Raw genomic sequence first — 25,952 nt, forward strand, 5'->3', positions numbered from 1 at the left:
CCTACTACTTGCATATCTAGGGAGGTTGTAATGGGAAAGTTCATCTGTAGTCATGGTATCTGTGTACACAGATGCAATAAGCCCCCAACTTCAGATGCCACTATGCCTGAAATACATAGCTGTGATCTTATAGTAGAGTGGATTTATTATTATTATATTTTGACAAGTATGAGGCAAATCAGGCAATATTTTAGGAACTACAGCAAAAGAGAAAGCAGGTGACAATAATACATTAATAATAGGGTCTGTCAAGTTAAGAGGACCACACATTCTTCAAATGTTTATAAAACCTACAAGTCAGAGATGTGGCTTGTCAGACTTAGCTTGTGCAGAATTTAGGTTTCCATTAAAGGATAAAGATTCTAGCCTTCGTGGCTATAGAGATAATCCTTCAATCATAAACAGATCCACCGTCGATCAATTAAAGGATCGTAATGGGGGGGAAAAGATTGAAGCCTGTGAAGGTATCAAATGGGAGCTGCTACTTGGAAAGAAAGAGGAGGGGGAGAAAAACAGAGAAGTCATTCAAAAAGAAGAAAAGAAACCATCCCAAATATGGAAAGTTTGGAAGGACAAAACAGAAGCAGCAGTGTCAAGCAGGGAACAGATTTTCTCACCAAACAGAGTAAGGTATTTTAAATAATACAGAAGTGTGGTTTCTTCATGAAGAATAATTATGTCACTCAAAGGATGGTGCCTTCTTCTCTTGACCTTTGCACTAAACTCCCATGGAAAGCAGTTGAGGACTCACAGTGGACTAAGTAGTACAAAATTCTGAATTTAAATAATTATTTTAGTCCTTTTCAAATTAATTCTGTCTATAGGCACTCTTCCTCTTAGACATACACACACACGCACAATTTGAGACTTCCCAGAAAATGTAGCCGTAAGCTCAGCCTACCCAGCGAGATAAGACATTATCGCATAATGAACTCTGTTGCATGCTGTGTGGAAACTGAATTCACAAGTCTGGACTTGCTCAGGACAGCTCCTTCTATTGCACTGCAGACAGCCCCACAAAGATATTGGAAAACCAGCACTAAGAGCAATCTAGGGCTATAAAATGTGAATGACTCAAGTATTAGTCAAATCCCATGGAACAATGGGCTTATTACCTAGAGGCTCAAGAATGGATAGCACGTATATCTGAAACCTCAGTTTCGGCAAATGGCACAAAGCTTGTCAACATGGGGAAGACCGCGAGCAATAAACCAGTGTTAATAAACAGCCCAGCAGCTAATCTTTCAAAATAGAGCAAACTCTGCACATGAAGTCCTACTACATATGTTATTAGCATGCTGTAAATTTATACCCTGGCTTGCTGCACGCTGATCTCCCTGTGCAGGTAGCACCTACAGAGATGGAGGCTTAATTTAAGAGACAAGCACTGCTGTGTTCAGAGGAATGACCATTCCTTTTTCCAAGACAGAGGACAGGAGAAACTCCTCATTCCAAAACACAAACCTCAGATTCTGAGGTGAAATCAGACTAGAGAAAAACATGTCTCAGGATTAGTTGTCTTCAACTATCTGGTTCAACTATTAATAGTATAAGAAATTCCTTTGCTAAACCCAAGTTCCTTTTCTTCCTGCGTTGTTATCCCTGATGCTTTAAATTAAAACCAGAGAACATGCACAGCCAAGTGAAGCTTTGGTGGAAAACATGGAAGTAATTGTAAAGAAGTCATGCAGGAGGTAACAGACACTGGTTTGGAGGGGGGAGGTCTAGAGAAAATGGATGAATCCATATACCAAGAAAAAGCCTAAGACGGATCTGAGCCTGGAAGCATGCTCTACAGCCCCACGTCTATCAGTAAGCACAGTGTCTGAGGTCTGCCCAGAGCCAGTTGGCTGGGAGTATGTGGGATTCAAAACTTGGGTCCAACCATAAACATCTTCCTCAAATGTCTATGAAATGCAGACTGGTATTGAGCAGGATCCAAAAGAATAAAATAGTTCCAAAGTTGACTTCCTTTCAGACAGAACACATGTCCCCTGTTTATAACTCAGGAAGCTCCAGTTTCAGTACCTCCCCTGACCTTGGTGGTGTTATGGAATAGGGAGTTTATCTATCTCCCATGTAATCAGGCCTCCAGTCATTTTGGATTTATCAATGGTATGCTGTTTTACCTGGGAGCCCAAGTAGTGTTCTAGATTTACAATTGACCTCTTTATTTCCAATGGAAAATTCATTAGAAGCCAGTGTATGCCCTACATCAGTGATTTTCAGTCAGGGTGCCATGATATCCTGGGGTGCTGTGAGATCCTTTTAAGGGTGTTGTGGGGTGCTGCTCAGTGTCAGCATAATTATGTGTACAAATACCCACACACAATTTGCACGATAAACCCAGAGGCTGTGTCCAGATGAGTAAGCATGTGCCTGTTGTGGCATCTCAAAACAGTGCATGCTGCAGGAGGCATGCTAGGAACAAAACATTTTCCATGCGCTGCATACTTGCAGTGCAGACTCTAAGTTTCATACTGGGAAATCCTAGTATATATAAAAAAAACATATACATGCCAGAAAAAAGCAGTGCAGAGCGCACTCCTGAAGCAACCGAAGACTGCGTCCTTGAAAGAGATGCTTTAGCACTCGGCCAGAGCAGCCAACCTCAGCATGCTGGAGTAAAAAAAAAAAATGGGACAAGGCTGGCAGCAGTGGCCTGAACCCAGGCTCTGTTCCCGGTAAGCAGAGATGTGAAGGTGGGGGGACTGTGTGGGGGTGGGGGACAGGGTTCGGGAGGGGTGGGTCCCTGTCCTGCCCATCACACAGCCCCTGCCGCAGCAGCAGTAGCCAGCAGCGGGCCATCAAGTCACTCATGGCCCGCTGCTGGCAGAAGCTGGTGGCGCATGGCACCATCTGAGACTGGGGACTCCATGTGGTATATGGAACTGGCCTGGCCTACTACCACATCCCTTTATTCAAGACCAGGCAGCTCTTACTGCCACCTTGGGCTCCTGGCATTGCAGGCAGAAACAGAGCATTTTTGGGCTGGGCCAGCTCCCACCTCTGTGAAACCAGCCCAGCCCAATGGCACATGTGGCACATGGAGGCAGGAGCTGGCCTGGCCTGATGGCACGCAGCTTGTGCATATAGTGCTAGGAGTCCTAGATGGCAGCAAGAGCCAGTCTGGTCCCACCTGAAGGTATGCATCGCTGACCAGCTCCGGGTCTGGGTCTCAGGTGGTGCTGTTCACTGCCGGGGGTCTCTGCCAGCAGCGCACCATGGCCACCCCGACGGCCCACTGCTCACTACTGCTGTGGGGGGGGGAGGGTGGAGCTTGTGCACTGTGCAGGGGGATGGGCAGGGGACCCATCCCTCCCACACAGTCCCCCCATACCCACAACCCCATCCCACAAAACTTACACCCTCACCCACAAACCATCCCTACTGACATACCCACCTACAACTCCCCCCACACAATCCATACACAAACCCCACACAAGCCTCACCCCCTCACAAATCTCACAACCGCCTCCCCAAATTTCGCACCTTGTGTGCCCAGCCACCAGATGGTATGGGACCTACTGACAGGAGCTGGGGCTACAGGAACAACTGCCACACTGCAGCCCTGCCCCATGCCCGTACTGGTGCTGTTGGAGGGAACTGGGGGAGGAGGCGGCGACAACAACAACACTTAGTCCCAGGAACCACATGGGGGTGCTGAACCACAGGTGCTGGACCCAGCCTCTAGCTCCTCCCGGCTGAAGATCTGGGAGGAGCTGGCCAGGATCAGTTTGTCTCAAGTGGCACAATTTGCCCTACACTGGAGTACATGGTCAGGCACATGTGCCGAGGCACAAATCTCTGGGAGAAATCTGTGCCGCTATTTTAGCTTTTGCAAGCACACATGCCTGCATGTGTGGACACAACCAGAGACTTCTAATAGTAATCCATAGTGTCAAAACCATTTTGACTTGTGGCCCTTGAGTTCCTTGTAACAGAAGATTTGCTCTTTTGTTTTGTTTTTTTTGGCTATAGAAAAACAAGCGAAAGCTAAGAACTGGCATTTTTTGAAGGGTGCCTCAACCACTGTTCTAGTTGAATGGACTAGCTACTCAGTAAAGAGGGCAGGAAGGCTGATCTACGTGGAACAAATCTGTGGTAGAGGGACTAGACTGGTGCATCACCAGTTTTGCCCAACAGCAAAGCGTTTTCTGGACTCTCATGGCCACCTCTGGACCTAATGCAACAAAGTTCTGGTAGACAGTTTTCAGTTCCATCATTTTATTAGGGGATTTAAGGGATAGTTCCTATGGCACTCTTGCCTACCTTTTCACTATATTTACCCAAGGATGGAGCCTTAGTGTCTCTTGTTTACACCTGGCCTTACTTGGATCAGTAAGCTTTCTCTACTAATATTAGTCTATTCTCAGCTGAGGTGCTGCAGGGAGCAAGGTTAGCATGCGTCTGTCCATGCCCTAGCCCCGAGACGGTAAACACAAGCTGCTTTTCCTCCCTTAGCCACCAACTATCCAGCCCTGTTGCAAGGAGTGAAGTGCACACACAATCCCTGCCAGGCTGCTCCTTCCCCAGCTGGCCCTCGCACAAGGAGGGAATAAAAAATAATTTTTGAAATGGGGTGCTGCTCAAATCACAAAACTTACAGAGGGATGCATGGAGTCTTAGAATGTAGAGAACCACTGGTCTAAAACAGGGATGGCTCAATCCCTGGTCTGCAGGCCACATGTGGCCTGTGGAGCTACGTCATCCAGCCTGTGGGGCTCCCTATGGGTTGAAGAACTTGGTGGTGGGGGAATGGTGGCAGCTAATTTTTGCTCCCTCACTGCCAAATTTCAGGATGCCAGGGGAAGGGCAGGTGGGGAAATGCTCCATGAGCCAAATATGCACCTACATGCTAGATTGGGTGCATGGGACTGATGCGCTGAGGGGAGATCCCAGTGCATGGGGCCCAAAAGGTTGAACATCACAGATCTAAAGCATTTAAAACTGAAGTGCATTTGCCCATATATCGTTATTGCAAACTACTCCTGCTGTACCTGTAGAGATAGCAAGAAAAGGACATCTCTGCCAAGATTAACCACACTGAGAGCACCTCAAGTAAAATTTACAAGATTTGTACTACAGGAAGAATTACAATAAAGGATGAAGCACCATTATTTTGAAAGCAACCATCTTCTTTAGCACCTGGCAAAATGTATTAGATGGAAACCAAGGGGAAAGAATGGCAGGGAACACCCATTTCTCTGACAGCCTATATAAAATCAAATCCATGTCCTGCAAAGGTTCATTTCAATTATACAAATAATAATACAAAAAAAAATCAAAAGATATTAAGTTCAGATGTCTGTGATTATAAAGCCTGATCTCATGCATAACATGGACTGTAGCATTTCACCCAGTAATTCTTGGAGGGGAAATAATATTGTCTCTTAAATAAATGAACACCATCTACTCCAGTAGTTTGTGACTTAACTAGAACATATTTGAGAAAGTTGTCAAATTCAGTTCAAACGTTTCAAGTGATGAATCAGCCACTTCCCTTGGAAATGGATAGTCTGAACAAATTTCCTTCCTTTTTGAAAATCCCTGTGCTCAAGCTTCTAGCTGTTAGATCTGGTCTATTTAATAACATCTTTACAATCTATGATTTTCCACGTGACCAACTACAGACTTAAATTTTAGTCATCTTAGCCTTTTCCTTGAAGAACTAGAAATTGATTGAGATCCTTTGATAACTATAATGAGCCCTCTTCCCCTCCTTCCCTTTGCACCCAGGACTTCACAGACCAAGAGTGTGCCTCTTTTTTAAGCTACTGCCTATTTTCTATTTCGTTCAAAGCAGGCACTAGAACTGGACATAGCACTAACTGAACTGCCAGACACAGTAGATAACATATCCCTATTCTTACTGGATATTTCCCAGTTTATAAAGATCTCAGCCATTTCACAGGCAGAAGTACATGAGAACTCCCCGTTAACCGCTATCTACAATGATAATCACATTTTTCAGGAGGACTATAGTTCTCTAATCCAATGCCCTGCTAGTGCAAGATCGTATTTGTTTAAGCCATTCCCAGACCAATGTTTGTCTACTCTGAACTTAAGAATTTCCTACGGTGGAGATTCATTCCATAGCTTCTCTAGGTAACTTGCTCCAATGCTTAATCATTCTCTTCCCAATGTGTTATTTTAAAACCCCTTGCTTTTTGTCCTGCTGTCTGTGGGCTCCTAAAAATTGAAAGACAGTCCTCAGCAACCACTCTTTTTTGAGTAACTTACCAAATCCTCCTACTCTTTCAATCTTTCCTCATACATTGTCTTCCACAACAGAGGTAGGCAAAGTTTTTTGACTGGAGTGCCGAAAAACACGCCTACATTGGAAGGTGCTGGAGTGCCAGCATGCCAGAAAAACAAAATGAGGGCATTGGGTCCATGGCAGGATGCCCTGCTTGTGCCCCTGTCCCCCACCCAAGGCCAGTGCCCCCCAGCCCTGTGGCTGTCAGCAGCTATCCCGGCTCTGGGTGGCTGCTGGAACCTGGACTGCTCCCAGCAGGGCTTGCAGCATCCCAGCTGCCTGCTGGGAGCAGCCCAGGCTCCCAGCTGGCAGCAGCTACCCAGAGACTGGGCCAGCTGCAGCCAAGGCTGCAAACAGCTGTGCGGGGCTCCGCAGCCCAGGCATCAGCTCTGTACCGGTGCATGTGCGCACACCTCGGAGCGGCCAGTGGGCACAGAGCTAGTGACTGGCGGCGAGTGCATGTGCGCATGGAGCCGATATTGGAGCTGTGGAGCCCGGGGCAGCTGTTTGCAGCCTGTCCGTTGCAGCTGCCCAGAGGCCAGGATGGCTACAAACAGCTGTGCTGGGCTCTGGAGCCCAGTCACCAGCTCCATGCTGGGAGTGCTCCATGCCCGGAGTGGGGGAGAGACTGGGGTTGCACTGCCTCAAGCACCTCGCCCACTGCCCACTCTGAGGCATACATACACATGGTGGTACAGAGCTGATGCCTGGGCTCCGGAGCCCAGCACAGCTGTTTGCAGCCTCCAGGCTGCCAGCCAGGAGTCTGGGCTGCTCCCAGCAGGCAGCTGGGACACTGCAAGCCCTGCTGGGAGCAGCCTGGGCTCTGCCACTGGCAGCAGCTACCCAGAGCCAGGACTGGCCATGGCATGCTGAGCAAAATGACCTTGCGTGCCATGCTTGGCCCGCATGCCGGGGGTTGCCAACCCATTCTACAATGATACTTGTAATGTAAATCTCCTTTGAATTCTTTCCAATTGGTAATAACATTCCTAAAGTGTGGTGCCCAAACTGGATCCCATAGTGCAAACAAGGCCCCACCAGTCCTAACCAGTGAAAAATTATTTCCTGACTTGCATGCAACACTTAAAAACATCCTAGTATGGCACTCTTTTTTTTTTTGTGCAACAAATATTACTTTTGATTCGTCTGCTAAAAGCCACCAGTACTTTTCTGGAATACTATAGCTAGCCAGCTTCACAACTTAATAAAGGGAAGTTGCCCACCTAATGCTTCCTTCAATTATGGACATGACCCACAGCTGGAGAAAAAATGGAGGGAAAGTGAAAAGAACGAGTCAACTTCTCCACTCTATGCCAAAAGTTTAATGTTTGTTACATACTGCCTTCCATAACAGCTAAACAAGAATACTTTGACTCACATAAAAATCAATATAAACACCAGAACTGTCATTTTTTATAAAATATTTTAAGCCCATAGTATTGGCATTTTTCAAATTTGCATTCCTAGATGTAGTATTTTGCTGTATTTGGGTCAGGTGGTGTAAGAATAAGTGAGGTTGTGATTCAATCCAGGAAATTCCTTATTCCTGAGTTCCTGGTCCCTGCTCCCCTGACTGTTCCATGTATTTAATATCAGACAATAACTAGACAAAAGCCAAAGATAGCCCTGAAAGCAGGAATCAGAAGCAAGTACCACCCCACCTCCTCAGCCAAGTACTCTCCAACCAAAGATATATTTCTTGCATTCTTCATGGCCCCATGCAGCTTGTACCCTTCACTGCAAGGTGGCACAACTTCAGAGGGTGAGGGAAGAACACCCCATCCAACCAGGTGTTTAGTGCGCTGGGTCATCTGGGAGGTGGGAACCCCCTCAGGCTAAGGAGGGTCTGAACCACTTTTTTTTTTTTTTTTTTTTTTTAAACTTTCTGGGCATGTGTCCTAAGCTATAAGCAGTTAATAACAAATGGGGGACAAAGCCTCTTCCTTCTGTAGCTGTGCTTTCAAAGCAAGCCAGCAAATCCTGATCACTTAGATGCCTACCCTCAGGAGAGTGCCCCCATGTCTGAAATGAAAGTGCTTGCCTACAGCTCTGACTGCGATACCTAAACATCAGAGAGGACCAGTGATTGAGACACCTTTGTCCTAGGAATTTCTGTACTGACTAGCTCTAGTCAGTTACCCATTCAGGATATTAGTTACTTTTGTTCCCACTCAGACATTTAATACTTCCCATGCACTGGATGGGGCGCCTAGACTCAGGTTCTGGATTCCAAATGATGGCTGAGATGCCTGAAGAATAGGGAATGTAGTGGCCAACTTGCAATACTTCAGTCCTTTACTGGATTTAGCTTCGTATCTGAAGCTGACATTTGTTTTCTTAAATGGCACACAGCGTCGACTGTAAGCCAGTGAGATAGCTGAAATTCATGTCCACTTATTATTCCTATTGCACTGACAACAAAATCATTGTGAATAGTCATGCTTAAGTGTTTAACAGTTTGCTTATAGGAAGTTATTTAAACGTGAATTTGTTGCTACTAAGAAGAATGAACTACAGCATGAAAGACATGTAAAAACATACACAGAGCATAATAAAAGAAGACTAGCTTCTGAAAATACTAGGTTTTATTCACACCCCAGTGGTAAACAATAACCTTAATATGATGACTAGTTTTTTTCTTTATTTCTTTTGTAGATCACTATGTCACATAAAATACAAAAACCCATAGCATAAACAAGCTGACAGTTCTGAATAGTTAATGTGGTCTTGTTGGGAAATAAAATGAATTATACTAGTCTTCTCAAGTAGTCAAATTCAGAATACATCATCTCCTAGTTAGTACAAGTCACCGCCATTTCTATAACAAAAAGTAATGAAGGCACAGCTAGTGCAAGCAGACTTAAACCCGTTCAAACTACTGGGCTGAAAATACTTTGGTTGGTTCTTCAGGAGAGGATTTTTTCCTAAACAAATATTGGTCTCAGTTAACAGTTCCAATAATCTTCACAGCTGCTGTCTAATAGCTACATGACAAGACTTCACAAGAACCAAACTATGTAGCAATGAATTAACATTCATGCTTTAGGGGTTTACTGCATTCTACATATTGGCAGAAAATTATACTATTAAAATACTAGGTAGAATGAACCTACATTTTAAACTGGTTCTTATGCATTTGATTTAATTTTTAACAAATTGTTTACTTAATTCTACCAAGAAGATACAAAACATAAGGCTGTAAGTAACTAATAGTTGTGTTTTAGGCTATTACAGTGCAGGTAATCCTCAAGGCCACATACACATTACTTCACTGCTGCTTGCATTCTGCTGGGTTTTGATCTTTCTGTTGAAGAGGGAAAAAGAAAATGTCAGTGTACACAGAGTAATTTTTCTAAAGCATCTATCAAAATCAGCAAGTATTGTATTCGCCTGCAATATGAAAGCTCTAAGGAGCCTGTTTATACATAACAGGAATAAACAAAGGTGCATTCTACATACAATAATATTACTCAGAAACAAATAAATGCAGTATAACCAAATTAATCATAGAAATTAGGACTGAAAAGGACATCAAGAGATCATCCAGTCCATCCCATTTCCTCAAGGCAGAATAAACTTTCCAAAAACTCTCTCTCTCAGATTTACTTAACCTGTTCTTAAAAGCCTCCAGTGACAGAAATTTCACAGCTTCTCTAGGTAATCTATTCCAGTGCTTAAAACTATCCTTATAGTTAGTTTTTTGTAATATCTAATCTAAATCCAACTTGCTGCAATTTAAGCTCATTATTTCTTGTCCTATCCCTAGTGAACATGAACATAACCAATCCTAAGAATCAGACCATGAGCTGGCATATGGCCTTTCCTGTACAGTTGTGTCTGCATAAAAAAAAGGAAAAGGATTAGCAGTATAGTTATGGTATGCAGATGAATGCAGCAAGGCATTACTATGAGAATGTGAACCTGCAACAGTAGGCACTGAAATGAGACATCAGGTTCTAGTGATAAAGACATAGGTTCACACCCTTGTAGATAGCATGGCACCATGCGAAGAAGACTGTACTGTAAGACCCTTTTATTGCTTCTCTAATTGAAGCTCTTAATCACAATGGAAAAACTTGGTCTGGTACAATTGTTTACCCATATGCACCAAACACAGAATGTGGGGGTTGTTGGGACATTTGGACTGCTTTCCTGTTTATTCTATCAACTGCCTGACAGCACTCAGAAAAGATGCTATGCTGGAGGGGGACCAACAAAGGTGTTTGTCAATACTTTCTGAAAGTAACCAGAACACACTTCTTATAAGATTATATTGCTTAGCCAGCCAAGCAGGAGAAGAAGTGAACCTAAGCAATCATGAAGCAAATCCAAGGAGATGAGTAATCCCTTACAGTCAACCCAGCAATTGGCACTAACAATGAAGTTTAGTGTTACAACACAGAATTGATGAATGTAACATATACTGAGCTATTTTGCAATCCTGTAAGTGAAAAAGCTTCAAGGTAAACTGTAGGTGTTTTGGAAGGTTAAAGCAGAGGCATGAAGCCTTAGCAATAATCCAAATTGCTTTAACTGGACACAGCAAAAAGCCAGGAAACAATTACTTGCAATTGTGCATAATGAGATGGACTGAAGATATGTTTTGTCATGGGAAGCAAGTACAGCTATTGGCTCGATACCTACTTCATTGCCAGGCAGTGTCACTGTTTTGTTTGTTACAACACATCACTTGATATTACAACTTTTAAATCATCTACTACCTGCTGCTCTGCACCTATTTTCAAGCTTGCTCTGGATAACAGAAGTATTTATCCTATATTTTAAGAATATTATCTCCTTAAAGACAAGGGCATCGTTTATCTGCCCCACTTAGCGTCGGCACCACAATTCTCAAATTTAATGCCCAGCTCTCACCCTAATTCTGATCATTTCCATATGCATACAGAGATAGAGCTTGGTCTGGACAGGGCTGAGAGAAAGGGACTTTCATATCTATTTGAACACACTAATTCCTCTCTTCAGTTCCTAGTTACTTGGACTGAGCAACAGGATCTTGTTATCCTTCAGTTTCCTCTGAAAGAGCTTTGGGGCTGCAGATGCCCTGGTAACAGCTAATATCCAGTCAGCATATAGGGATGAGCAAACAACCAGCCTAACTGCAGCAAGTAATTAAGCCCCATCTTGTCTCAACTGTTAAGTCAACATGATTATTTCTGTTGTGGCAAATACAAGCAGTTCAACAGGACAGCCACTATTTACTGTTGTGCTCCAGTATCAACTGCTTTTACTGCATGGGAAGGGAAGGGACAGGAAAGACTGGTTTGGATACAAGAGACCAGTGCAAATGGAAAGCTATTTAATTTTAGCTTCAAGAGCAAGCTTGAGCTTCCATGTTTTTAGTATGGAGCCCATTAAGGGCATCTGTAGCTGCAACCGAGATGTCCAACTGCAGCTTGGATAGACATACCTGAACTAGCTTTAACCTACTAGTGTAGGTACCAATAGAAGCGCAGCTACAGAAGAGCACTTCAGCCACAAAGTACTTCGCAGGGCCCCAGGCAACTCAACAAGCCTGGGCTGCCATGCTACATACACTATCAGTACTCATCCTGGAAGCAGAAAGTTAGCTTGGATGCATCTATACAAACTGCAATTACACCTCTGGATTACAGTGCAGACATACCCCTAAGGTTTACTACTGTTTTACAAAGATTAACAAGGCTCTCCTTGTTGGTTGAAAATAGCCAGTGAGGATTCTTTCTTCTTGGATACAACTCTTCTTACCCTTGCAACAGCAGTCCTGGCTACTGTGTAGAAACAGAAGCAATTTCTAAATGAAAGCCACTTTTAGCCATCATTTCTTTAACTTCTTTCTAAGTATGCTGTAATTGTAAGTCCATCCTTCCATCAAGTCTAGCACTGCTGGGCCAAGTCATTACCATATATACCTTCTTTATAGATGACAACATACATAACAGTATGACAACTTAAAAATATCTGATCTTATCCTAGCTTTCACTGGTAAGAAGCATGATGCATCTATATGACCCACTGATTTTTGCTATGTGGAGATCCCTTCATTTGTGCCCACTGAAACAGCACTACTTAAAAGTCTTCCACAGTGAAGGCTGGCAAAATCCTTCAAGTCAGTTTGCAAAGCAAGCAGCTGATACATTGCACATTGTTTAAAGGAAGTTTCTAGTACATAGGGGAAACTTACGGGCCTTTGTCACAAAAGTGTCTAGTACCTGCCTGCTTCACAGACAACATTGTCTTCTACCCCTGCATTTCACAGCCATTTTCCAGATAAAAGCAGAACTTTCAGAACTGTGGTGGACTCACGTTGGGTAAAACAGTAATCCAGGGTGCAATATAGCCTTGCATTTTAATAAATATGTTGGGAAATTAGAAAACAGTTTTCTGTAATACTTCTCCTGAAGCTAGTCTGAGAAGTTGACCCAGTTTCATATGAACAACAGAAATGCCACTGGTCATAGGGTAACTTACTGTACAACTGCCTATATCTGTAATAGGGATCTATCTGAGGGAAGCCACCAGAGCATACCTCAGTACCAGAGTTCAAGTGTTGTAACTTCACTAACAGCCGTGAATACAACCAAAGATCTACTTCAATGGCCTGAGTGCAAACTGCCTCACTGATCAAGTCAGCAAGTCAGATAATCTAAGAGATTCTCTAAAGGGTACATTTTGATAAGAGAAAAATAAATCTGCTACTACATTTCCGTCTGTGGTACTGACTCAGTAAGCAGTACTGATCAGCTTGACAATGGTTAGTCAACCCAAATCCTTAATGAAGTTTAAAGACATGCTTGTACTTCTAAGGCAGGAGTCCTGCTCCTAATTGATATATTATGATACCTGCATAAGAAGGTTTGTAATTCCTACCACGCATATCTAGGCAAACCAGAGAAGGTAGATACACCTGCCTGACCATGGGTCTCTTAAGGCCTGCAGGACACCCTGGAGCAGGTGCTTCTTGTGTGTGCCACAGGATAATAAACAAGGGCAATGCCTTTTAGTGTTGCCGTTCAGCAGGGCTGGGCGGCAGAGGTTCATGTTTTGACCTGTGTAATTCTTTTAAACCCTACAATATATTGCTGAGGAAGACAGGGAGATTGAATGAGTAGGGACCTACTAAAATCGCAATTTTGCAAAACTGAGAATTGCTTGCAAAATCAGTGTGGGGAAAAAGAAAGAAAAAAAACTCACAGAAAATAAAATGTCGGCCATCCCAGATGGAGCCAGAAGTCTTCATGGTGCTGTGGCAACCCCCTGGGCCAGGGAAAGGGGAGCTGCCTGATCAAAGGGCTGCCAGCAAGATGGTTGTCACCTCTGCCCCTTGCTGCTGACTGGCTGTGAATGCTGTCATGTGGCCCCACCTCTCCAATCAGCAGTGAGGGGCAGGGCTGTATGTCAGGCAGTGCTCATAGCTAGTAAGTAGTGAGGGGTGGGGCCACCATGGTAGGACCTGCCATGCTTCACCCACAAAATGGCTGCAAGGCCCCGAGATCTGCCTGCAAAAATTGGTGGGCACAACCGCAAATTCAGAAGGTCCCTAAGAATGGGGTTTGGGACCAGCTGTGGCCCCCTGCCTGCTGTGGACAGGAGAGCCAGGCTTGTGGTGGACATTGTTAATCACTCCATAACAGTAACCCTGTTGCATGGTCCAGTAATTAATATCAAGACCAAAAAAACAGCCCATAAGCAGGTTGTTTAGCCTAGTGACTTCCCTGAAGAGCTTCTCAGCCATTCCTCCCAAAGAAAATAGTTTAAGCCACAAAATAAAGAGAGACAAATAAAGCAAACAGAACCAAATCCTTATGCCCTGTCCCAGGAAAACCTCTTCAACTCTAACCCCCAGGACTGCACCCTGGTCCTACACAATAGCTAGCTGTTTTGCTCACAGCTGGTTTCCTTCCCTGTAACCTGTTTTTTTTGTAGTTCACCCCTTTCTGCTTTTCCCCCTCTCGGTTTTAAGCTGCCAGTGGGACACTCCCTTACTAGCAAAATGCCCCCAACTGCAGAACCTTAACCAGATTCCCTTCTCAATACAGATATAAATATCACTTAAAAATATTTGTTTAACCTCTAGTTACACTGATTAAACAGATAATTGATAACACAGCAGCTCAGACAGCTGCTGCTGGGAGTGGGTTCTGGGGCCCTCTGATGGGAGGGAAGGAGGTGGCAGCAACCCCAGCTAGACAACACAGTCCACATAAAGCCCAGAGCTGAGAAGGAGGGAGCACCTGTGAAGGAACAGCCAATTGCTTAATAGATGAGCAGAGATCCTGGTTTTCTCTGATAAAAAAAATGCAAAATTTTCTGATTTAACACCCCCCCATCAATATTTTTCCTTGATTAAAACTGAATGCCACTATATCTATATCTCTCTATATAGAGAGATAGATGCAGATATAGTGGCATTTTGTTATAATCATGGAAAAAATGTTGATTTGGGTTGGGTTTTTAAAAAATCCAAAATCTTCTTATTAACAGACAAAACCAGCATCCCTGTTGATGAGCCATTAGACTGCCTGATATTTTCCTCTTTAAAATATTTATAGGCTATGGGTACTAGTCCCCCTTCACCCCTCCCTCCAGCCTTCTGGTTCCTGCGCATCTTGCCTTCCCTTGCCAAACTGAAACCTGCCTCACTAACCCGTTATCACTGGCTTATCAGCCAAACTATTAAAATCGCTTAACCTTCACATCCCTGTTTCTCAAGGAGACACACCAGCTAGTTACACAGCAACAAAAAATGTTACCGCAAACCAGCTTCCTCCACCACCTTCCCAACATGCCTGTTGTGTAATCAGGATCGGACAAATTTTATCCTAGTTCTCAAAAAGGTCACCTGTTCTGCTGTTTATATGCAGCATAGCAGAACGTGCCATTTTTGAGACCTGAGATAAAAGTAAGCATATCCCAATCCTGCAATTATATTAACATTTGCCAGGGGCCCTAGAATGTCAAAGAACATGGACCCTATTCCTCACAGAGAACACTCAATCACAGTCTGAACTATAAGTGGCATGCTGCCTAGTCAAATAAAAAACAACACAAAACAAAAAACAACGTTTTAACAAAATTATTTCACTGATGCTGCTCACCTTCGGGTCATAATCTGGGTCATTTTCTTCATCTGCTTCTTCCTCCCCTTCCTAAAGAAGAGAAAGTTTCACATAAAAAAAATATTCTTGTTCAGATTAGTTAAATGGACTTCACAGGTTAACATTAATCTAACATTCAGAAGTTTGTCAGTACAGTAAAGATCTATTTCCATACAGCAAACTGCAAATCTTTTACCTACTATTGTTGGTATCTTTGTCTGCCCAAACTACTGTAGAAATTTACTTTAATGTAACTGCAAATAAGGTCTGCTGCTGTTGCCAGTGCAGTTCCAGTAAAGGTTAGGGTTTTTTTCCATATAGCCCATCTCATAACTTACCTCATCATCTGCCTCCTCACCCTCTTCATCATACTAAGAAAGAGGGGAAAAAAAGCATTTTTAGTACAGTGTTGTGAGCCATTTACAATATAACTGATTCTTCATCTATAACACACGGACAATAGATACTTTAATTTCAGAGCTAAATTTTGTAAGTAAGCTTGTGAAATACCTAGATACAATAGCGATTAGTGCCATGAAAATTCAGTACTTCCATCTCCGCTCCCAGTTTTGATGAGTGTTTAGTAAATAAGGCACGAGACCCAAATAACAAAGAAGGTCAAACGAAACACTGAACAGCTACTCATTAAGTAAGGGCTACCCATTCTGTGGATCGAATAAGGTAGGCTCTTACGGAAAAACAGTACAACCATATAGTTAAAATACATTATTAATGCATACACACGTATATGAGGATCTTCCTTAAGAGCACAGACAACTATAGTTGTATTTTCTCCTAATATTTTAGTACTATAATCCGCATCTTTAATACTATATTCTTATTTGAACAGAAGATCAGGTATCTATAGAAGGGATGTTCATTATAATGATCTTTCAGGGAGTGACAGTTTATTTTGTTGTAACAAGTTTTCTCTGCTTTCTCATTTTTGAGCATGAAGTGGTGTTCCAAAAAGGACTGCTTAGCAGAGATGGGCTCCACCTGATAAAAGTAAGGTGTTTTACATATATACTCAATAAGCTAGCAATAAAAGTTTTAAATTTTGTTTAATGGGGAGCAGAGATAAAAGCCTACAGGTTAAGTAGACAGTACAGGGTAGAAAAGGAACTAAGCAAAATTATATAGGGAGCCTTTATGTTCTCAGCAGGAGATAAGCAGGATAGTTAGCGAGCCATCCAAGATGTTTATATACTACTGCAAGAAACATGGGCAATAAGCAGGAAGAACTGGAAGTTCTAGTACAAAGAAGTATGGTGAAACTGGTATAAGATTTGGTGGGATAGTTCACATGACTGGAATATTATCATAAAAGGGCAAAACTCAGCCAAGACAGACAGGCAGGGGAAAAACGTGGTGGTGCTATGATCTAAAGTGCATGTGTATGTATATGTGTGTGTGTGCGCGCACGCACGCACGTGTGCATATATATATATGAAGTATATCAAATGTATGTAAAATAAACATGGGTCCGTGCACGTGTGCGCAAACGCACACACAAAAATAACACCACCCCGTTTTCCACCTGCCTGTCTGATGCATGTGACATACATTTGTTTTGAGTTGTATTTTGAAGCAGGAGGCAAACTTATTCAAAGTCTCCAAGATAAAAAGGAAAAACAGCAAGGATCACAAGGCATGTCTGCTAGTGACCAGCAAGCCAGCAGGAAATGGTGGGCAAGGTTTCCTTTCAAACAGTGAACTGAGGTATCCAAACTGCAGGGCCCAAAAGGGGGATTTAATTACTGGTGGAAAGGTAGCAGGAGTGAGCTGACAGTCCAGCAAGATCTTGAAGATCATTAAATATTTTTTTGGTGCAGATAATAAAGGAAAAGGCTTGACTTGCTGCCAGCAGGGGAATGGAGAGAGGGGGAGTGGTTCTTGATTAGCTGCTCAAGAACAGGGAGAAGTTGGTTGAGAATGGAAGGTGGATGGCAACCTAAGTGACAGTGACCATGGGCAGAGTGCAAGATCTTAAGGAAAGGAAGGAAGGAGAGCAGCAGAATATGACATTGGACTTCAGACAAGCAGATTTTAATCAGAACAGGAAACTAGTGGGGAGGATCCCCTGGGAGGCAGTTCTGAGGGTAGAAGTGCTCCAGGAGAGCTGACTGTGCCTGAAAGAGAACATATTAAAACACTTAAGAACTGGTAATTTCAGTGAAAGGAAAGAACAGAGATGCAGCAGAGACTGGCCTGGCTAAACTGTGCTCTAACAAGTGGAAACTCAAAAAATAAATTTTACAAAAAATGGAAGCTGTAAGATTCACTTTACAGTACTCAAGGAGTTGGCCGAGGTAACTGCAGAACCACTGGCTAGCCTCTTTGAGAACTTGTGGAAGTGAGGTGTAAACTCAGACAACTGGAAAACGGCAAATAATGTCCATCTTTAAGAAAGGGAAGGAGGAAGATCCAGGGAGTTACAGAGCAGTCAAGTCCAACCTCAATACTTGGAAAGATCATGGAGCAAGTCAACCAAAACTATTTCTAGGCACTTAAGAGAGTAACAAGGTGATAAGCAGGGATCTGAGTTTCCATTTCCTGCAGAAAAACCTGGATTTTCCCATTTGCAGCAGCAAACCATGAGTTTGCCCTCGCAGAGTGGCAGAGTTCCAACCTGCAATGAATTGCTTGGGTCTAGCAATAACTAGGGGAGAGTGATTGGAGGCAGGAATGGGCTCTCCTCCTCCTCTGGGCTGGGACTTTGGTGGTACCTCCCTCTCTCTTTCAGGCATGGTGCTTGGAACGACAGCAGTGCAGGTGCCTGACAGTGTAGGGACCAGCAGGCCTGGGGTGCGGTGGGCTGTGCTCCCCATGGGAGCTGTTGCTGCTGGCACTGTACACGCGCACACACACAGCAGGCAATACAGGCAGGGTGGTGGGAGCATTCCTGGCAGTTGCATGCAGGTAAGTCTATGGAACAGGGTTTGAAGGGTGAGGGGATGGAGGGGGGCAGGGGATAGCACATGACTGGGTGCAGAGCAGCAGCAGTGCGGGCTAGTAGTTGGTGGCCGCATCCACTGCATGCAAGGTTCCCTCACCCCTTGCATCCAAACTGGCCAGGCAGTGCTGGCCCTGTCCACTCCATCCCCGCCTGTCTGTGTGTACCCCCAAGGCATTCCCAAGTACCCCCAGAAGTACACATATGCCCAGCTGATAACCCCTCCACTATACCACTGTTTGTTTTGTTTTTGCAGCAATAGCACACTGCTGATTCATGTTCAACTGGTAGTCTCCTAAAACCACTGGGTCCTTTTCTGCAGTACTAAAGCCTAACAAATCATTCTCCTATCTATATTAGGTTAGATGAACACCTTGCTGGGGTTGTTTGACCCCAGTGCTCTTTCCTGTCATGGCAGGGGGTCGGACTAGATGATCTGCTCAGGTCCCTTCTGACCCTAGAAACTATGAAACTATATTTGCACCTTTGAGTTGTCCACTCTAAGTGCAAGATTTCACACTTAATCAATTTCATTCTGTGAATTTTGGACCATTTTTCTAGTTTATCATGGGAAAGGTGCTATTCCAAGCAGTAATTTTTGCACTGTTTCACTCCCTGAGCTCTTCCATTGCATCTTCCTCCTGCCCTCCTCTATTCTCATGTGAAAGATGCATTACAGCTACTGGTGGAAGGGAAAGAAAAAAGGAGAAATGACTGATACTTTTTTATTTTTTTTGCTTAGTAAAAAAAATTTACCAAGAATCTAGCACTATTGCTACAGAGGGGCAAGGATTGCTTCCCACCCCCCTGCAGCTCAGGGCTGCCTGGCCCAGCAGCAGTTCATTTCTGGCTGCCAGGCAGCTTCACTGAAAGTAGGATTGGGCGCCTTGCTGCTTCTGCCTTCACCAGGTGCCTACAGGATGCTTGGTGCTGCCCAGGAAGGGGCTGGCTTGCCCCAGGGATAGCGCAAGGTGTCAGGCAGCAGCAAGGGGGAGGCTGGCGGTGGTCCTGCCTGACACCCGTAGCCTCCCCCTCTCCTGCCCGATACCCATAGCCTCCCTCCCTGCCCCTGGGGCAGACCAACACCTTCCCGGGCAGCACCAGGTGTCTTACCAGCTCGAACCTTCCAGCACATTTATTTCACATGCAACTTTGTTTAAAATATGGAGAGCAAAGGATATTGGGAGTTTTTGCATATATCAAATGAGCTACCATCTGGATTTAGACTGAAAGATTAATTCACTGATAAGAAAGATTTCATTGCAACAAAACTACTTTCTATCATCAAGAACTGGTAAAAGGCATTTGCTGTTACTATGAATAATTCTTTACAAGTTTTGTTCTAATGAGATTCCTCTGTACTGTTTACTACATTCCAGTAGTGGCTGGAATTATTTTGCATTGATATTTCCTTAAAAATAGACTTTATGATGACCTGATAATACCTTCAAGTGCTAACTTTTTACGTAGACAATTAAAACAGATCTATTAGCATGACTGAATCCATACATTGTTCTACCAGCATTTTCTGCAAGATTGTTCTAGCAAAACAGATAACATCTATCTCCCTCCCAATACTCCTAAATGGCTAGGTGAAGCCCTGGACTGTTCTAAGCCCTTGGATTGTGCAGCTTGGGGAGAACCTGCACAGAGCTGAAGATATCACTGGAGATAATATTTAAACATTGAGGAGTTAGACACAAGAGGTGCCTTAAAAACCGTAACATACTAATCAATCAATTTTAACAAAACACCATTGTTCAAGAATGTTTGGACAGCTGGAAGTATTACTCACATCATCATCATCATCTTCAATAGCTTCTCCTGTGAAGTACAATACTGATCGTGGGACTATGCGCTCACGTAAAAAGTGACCGATTTCAAAATCTGCAGCAAGGATTGCCTCAGCATCATCATCCTGTATAAAAGACAACAGTACTTCAGAAACAGTAAATTCAATAATACTTTTAGAACTCTAAATACAAGTCAACATAGTACTCTCATGTTTGATACCAGTCATAGGCTGGGACTACCAGTTCTTAATTCAGAACCATCAAGTTATTCAAAGTTTAGAAGAATAAACTGCAATTGCTTTGTGAAACTCAGAAAATACTGAACAGACTAAAGCTTCCAAAGGAGAATTCTCCTCTCACTGGCTATGGTATCACTTCCGGAAAGTAAAAAAAACGTGCTATATCAGGGGGTCAGCAACATATAGCCCGCGGGCCAGATCTACCCTGCCAAATGACTTAATCCAGCCTGCAAAATCAGGACATTGGCAGCAATTCAGCAGCTGGGTCACAAGTAACAAGGCTGCCACTAGATCAAACTCCTTTAATTCTGTCCACTTCTCCTAAAAGTTTGTCCATCCTGTGTCAAGTAATATTACAGATATGTAACAACCTGATAAAGCAGTTTAATACCTTTTCAAACTATCACTTACAGTACTCACAGTCATTTTCAAGATTTATTGTATGCTGAAGGAACCCCATCCCCAACTTACCAGGTCTCCACTTTCAGGAACTGTAAAGGAAGAGGAAAAGAAGTGATTAAAAAAACCCAAACAAACCAAAAACAGATGCCACATTTGAAATTAAGGGGAAGCAAATCCAGATACAATTTACCTTCGGGGGGGCTAAAGAAATTGAAGAAAGAGTCATTTGACACAGTTTTTGTCACTGTTCTAACTGTTCCACGTCCCTTGTGTTTCTGCTTCTTTTTAATGGTTTTTAAAGTAACATTCTTTCCTTTTTTCCAGTCTATTTGGCATCTGCAGAAAATAAGGGGGGGAAAAAACTGAGCTTCAAGTAATGCATTTACAATTTTATTTATTCTGCTTGCTAAGACAACCACTATTTTAAACATATAGTTAATATAAACAAGTATAGCAAATTTAATGGATTTTAAAGGTTATTTTGATTATCATCATAAATTTGGAGCCAGAATATTGCAGATTAATGTTACCAATGTCACTCAGTCTACTCCAAAAATTGTCCCCGCCTACAAAAAGTTAACAAGACAAGGAGGGAAAAAAGTTACAAAATAAAAAAAAAGAAGCTAGAATAAGGAAACCTAAAATTTTGCCAACACAAACAGGTTTCTGAGGTTCCTTCATATACTGTTTGATTTTTGAGCTTCAGGTTGTATAAATCAATATCAATTTTAGTTTAATCCAAGGATTACACATTCAACATTATTCTTCTGCTCAGCATTCTACAAGACTTCAGATAACTCTCACGACACAAAGTTCTCTTCAAACAGTACACTAAACCAGGTGACATTTTTCTTTCATGAATCATTCACATGCTGCATGAACAATATACTTTTCCCCCCAAGGTCTGAAGAGACAATTTAGCTAGTATATGCATAAGAGTTTTTCAACCATACAGACCATGGGGGATGGGAGAGGGTGGAGGGAGGAGAATATTTGGGACATGACCTAAAAGTTATGGTTTGAGGAGTCTCAATTTAACAAGTTGCAGGATTTCTTCTTTACCAGAGTATTTAATCTAGAAGATTAATTTGGAAAAATGCCACAAAGATAGGACTCAAATCAAATATTATAAACATGACCTCAAAATTAATCAAAAACAATGGATCAAGTTTCCAAAATTAAACCTGATTTCAGAGGGAAGTTGCCTAAATCTTTCAAGTGATTTAAAAAGTTCAACCTACATGTCTTGTTAATAGGGGTGTGCAGATAGAGATTTTTGGGGCCGGTATTGATAGCTGATATTTAAGGAGGCATACTGGCCAATACCAGTCCAGCTGGTAAGTTCAGTATGCTGAAAGGCAAGGGGGGAAGTAAGGGCATGGGGAGGAGGGGCAGATGAATGACCCCCCCATGGTTAGGGAAGTACCAGGGGCACAGCTCGTGGGAAGGGGAGGGGAAGCAGCTTCCACCACTGCTTGCACCCTGGGAAGGCACAGGTAGTGGGGGGTGGCAGGACACATGCATGCCCTGCCTCCACTCACACCAGGAAGAGCCAGGGTTGTTCCAGGCAGCTGGCAGCAGCTGCACTGGGAGCAGAGCGGAGCAGCAGCGAAATCTGGGGTGGATGCAGCATCCTCCCAGTGCTGCTGGCGCCTGCGCCAAGCCCAGCCACCACTGAGAAGAGCACCATGCAGCCCTGATTGCAGCCTGTCCCACTCCACACAGATCAGGGGCACTCCCCTCCCCGCTCCCATGCCCTCCAGGGGTGCAAGCAGTGGTGGGGGATGCTTCCCCCACCACGAGCCATGACAACAGCTCCCCTGCCCCATTTGGGCAGTGCCTGCCTCTGCCTCCTCCCTCACCACAAAGGAAGTTGACCCCCCCATCCCTTCCACCACACTGGACTTACCAGCTGAAGGCAGTTCTCCATGCTGCCGGCTGTGCTCCTCTGCCTGAGTGCAGCTTGGACATTTATCGGCCCCATTGGGCCGATATCCAGTACAACCAGTTTTGTGTATATCAGTACCAATCCAATACTGGATCAATGTATCAGTGCACCTCTACTTGTAAAGGCAGGAAAATAGCAGAAAGCCTACAATTTCATAATGCTCATATTTAGGCACTCAAAGCATTGTAGGAAATAGAACTATTAATTACAGTTCTGTATTAATACTTACCCTGTACAACCCATAATTTCTGGTCCATCAAAGGAGAAGGGATCAGAATCATCTGGCTCTGATCGCATTCTATACATTTTTGTCAACACTTCATTTGTGAAGTAGTCATTTGGTTCAAAGTGAAATTCTAATGTAAAACTCTAAGAGAATCGCAGAAAAATACTGCCATTAGCAATAAAACAACATTTACATCTTTTAACTTCAGTCATTATGAAAGAAAACCTAATATCCAAGGAGTTGATGTTATATTACAGAATGTCTTTTTAGCTTTTCACCCATCTGTAAAGTGCTAGAACAATTTACATCTTAAAAACTACAGCAAGTTTACTTTTTCTTAACCTGATATTGGCATTTAGAATCATCAGGAAGATCAGAGCTATACTTTCAACTACCAATATACTGCTTGTGATAGCATCTGAAGTTAAATCAACTGGCGAGCAGTAGTCTTTGTGCTAAGCCTATGGACTACTGTAGAAATAATCAAGATCATTTCACTCAGCACACCATGTCATTTCTTGCAAATCAATTATATTCAAATGATTTTGAGCACTTTGGTCTTAGAAATCAGTACAAGTTTAGAATTTGGTCTTAGAAATCAGCACAGCTGGCTAAGGCTGGTTTCATATCTGTCTGATTACAGAATCACAGAAAAGTAGGGCTGGAAGAGACCACTTGCTCAACGCATGATCATTCCTATCGAAACTATACAATATAAGCATTAGTCTAATCGAATCTTAAAACTACACAAAGAACCCTGTCACAAAACTGCCAAGCACAATGTCCCAAAACACCAGAAACAGTAATCTGCCACAGGTAAATCAGGGGGGTGAGGGCATTGTCCATATCCCACTGATGCAAGGACAGGACTGGTTGTTAGACTGAAATACTGCAAGGGTTGTTATTCCTTTATATTGTACTGTAGTAACAGAATACTAGTATTATTTTGTTAAAAGACTGACTTCAGAGGAGTTCAATCAAATATTTTATACCTAAATTAAGAACCTTATTTTGGTGTCCGAATGTATTTTTTTCAATTACCATATAGAATTAGAAGCGTCAAACACGTTAAACTTACCATAGGCTGACCAGCTTCTGAGAATTTCACTTTGATATCTTTTAAATGTTTCAGGATAGGCTCATCATGTTCCTTTGAACACAAAAACGTTAATCAATATAAAACAAAGATTTCTCAGCGTTGACTAAAATCAGTTACAAAAATTATAAAAGTGCAAAGGCATACTGACATGGTCTCGCATCAGACAAAAACAAACTTGTGATAAGCATCTTACATAAATGAATGACCAGCAGAGGGCAACAGCAGCAACAGTACAGAATTTCAAAAGTAATTTAAATTGTAATGCAAACCTCAGTCTTATTTAAGTATAATAACTATATAGTTACATCTGATAAGCAAGTAATCACTGAATGATTGCACCTATGTGTGTACAATATAACTGGCAACTAAAAGAGTAGGATGTGTCAGATGCAATAAGAAAGAACATAGCAAAAAATACTGGTTTAAAAAAATGTCAACTGAAGTACCAAAAATTGGACCAAAAGTTACTTTATCTATCAACAATAGTATCAAATCTGGTCACTTTCCATAAATTTTTTAGGGGAACACAGTTATCTTTAGCTTCACAGTTTAAAATCTGTAGTCCTAAATATCTCCATTTACCTGAACCATATCACTGAGCAAGTCAACATTCTTAAATACAGTCAACCAAAATTCAGGAATTCCTTTAGGGTCTTCTTTTTCTTCATCTTTTTTCTCTTCTTCAAGCTTTGCCTTTTCTTTCATTTCATCCTTCAAAATAAAAAAAGTTAAGCTTTCAAAGATTTAAAAATTAATATGCCCCAGTGATTAGATATTCAGCTAACACAGACATGCTAAACACATAGGCTGCTAAGTCAGCATGTACCCTACCTAAGCTCACAGCTATTCTTTAGAGATTCAAAGAACTGCAAATGAGAATTATATTGTTCGCATTTTGGTTTTACTACCCTACCAGCTCCTATTTAGTGGTAATTCCTGAAAAAAGCAAGCAATTTCTTAGATACTCACTGAAATTTCTTCTTCAACATCTGCTTTCCATTCACATTCTTCCTCTGTAGGCTCGTAAATTGCATTGATGATTTCACTTCGCTAGAAAGTTAAACCAGAAAACCTTTCAGGTTTACTTAAACTATGCAGTCTATAATATCCACATTAAAAAAAAAAAAAACACTCCTCATGCTAAAAGTTCTTTGTAAGGGTACAAGCACCTCACCTGCTTACATCTTTATCCTTCACTTGTGGATGGTTTTACTAGCTTCATTTATTTCTTTCTATAGCATCCAAAAGCAAGGGGCTTTCTACCTCTTCTGACATCTGTCTACAGCATACTGGATGGGACCCAAGACAGTGGAAAATTTAGGCCACAATCTGGTAGACAGGCAACTCCTTAATCACGCTAACTCCAGTGCAGTTGTCTATGTGGACAGGTGTAAGCCAACCTGGACTAGTATGGGTTTAACGTACTTTTGAGCATTGACATGCAACACTGATATACCGTATTTTCTCATGTACCAAATGCCCCTAAATAAGACATGCACCTTGTTTTTGGGAAGACAAAATGAAGAAAAAGATTTTGCTGGACTACATAGATTTTGCTGGACTACATACAAAGATTTTGCTGGATTTTATGACTACATAAAGCAGGGACAGATCATAACCTTCAGATAACTCACTCTCCCTTTTCTGTTTGGCTGCTGCTGAAGACTGGTCTCCATGAGAGACTCAACTATTTTGAAAAGAATTAAAGTCTCCAAGACTGTGAAATAGGAGGAGACACACCAAGAACAGCTAGCAGACAGCAAATTTAGTGGAATATCAAGTCCAGTGAAAAGGGGAGTTGATCTTTAACACCTGTGGAGTGAAGAAAAATCAAGTCAAATGATTCTCTCAGTTTCCTGAATAGTGACACCACTGCTGCTGCATGGTGGAGCAGGAATCCAATCAGGATACTTCTATTCTAGGCAGAAAATCAGC

At 42.6% G+C, this 25,952-nt stretch overlaps 1 protein-coding gene across 1 annotated transcript in view; it reads right to left on the bottom strand.

Annotated features, from left to right (window-relative positions):
- Positions 1-7,566: 7,566 nt before the first annotated feature.
- Positions 7,567-25,952, bottom strand: part of NAP1L1 (nucleosome assembly protein 1 like 1) — a 46,052-nt gene continuing 27,666 nt past the window's right edge. The window contains exons 6-16 of the mRNA XM_090041580.1: positions 24,987-25,067; positions 24,600-24,728; positions 23,997-24,068; positions 22,922-23,061; positions 20,935-21,080; positions 20,814-20,833; positions 20,106-20,228; positions 15,693-15,725; positions 15,355-15,405; positions 10,089-10,096; positions 7,567-9,563 (exon numbers count right to left, since the gene is read on the bottom strand). Coding sequence (XP_089897706.1) covers positions 9,506-9,563; positions 10,089-10,096; positions 15,355-15,405; positions 15,693-15,725; positions 20,106-20,228; positions 20,814-20,833; positions 20,935-21,080; positions 22,922-23,061; positions 23,997-24,068; positions 24,600-24,728; positions 24,987-25,067 — 861 coding nt within the window. The 3' untranslated portion in view covers positions 7,567-9,505. The remainder of the gene's footprint in view (positions 9,564-10,088; positions 10,097-15,354; positions 15,406-15,692; positions 15,726-20,105; positions 20,229-20,813; positions 20,834-20,934; positions 21,081-22,921; positions 23,062-23,996; positions 24,069-24,599; positions 24,729-24,986; positions 25,068-25,952) is intronic.

Source organism: Crocodylus siamensis, chromosome 4 (genome assembly GCF_052110815.1).
Source record: "Crocodylus siamensis isolate JL-2025a chromosome 4, ASM5211081v1, whole genome shotgun sequence".
NCBI lineage: Eukaryota > Metazoa > Chordata > Crocodylia > Crocodylidae > Crocodylus > Crocodylus siamensis.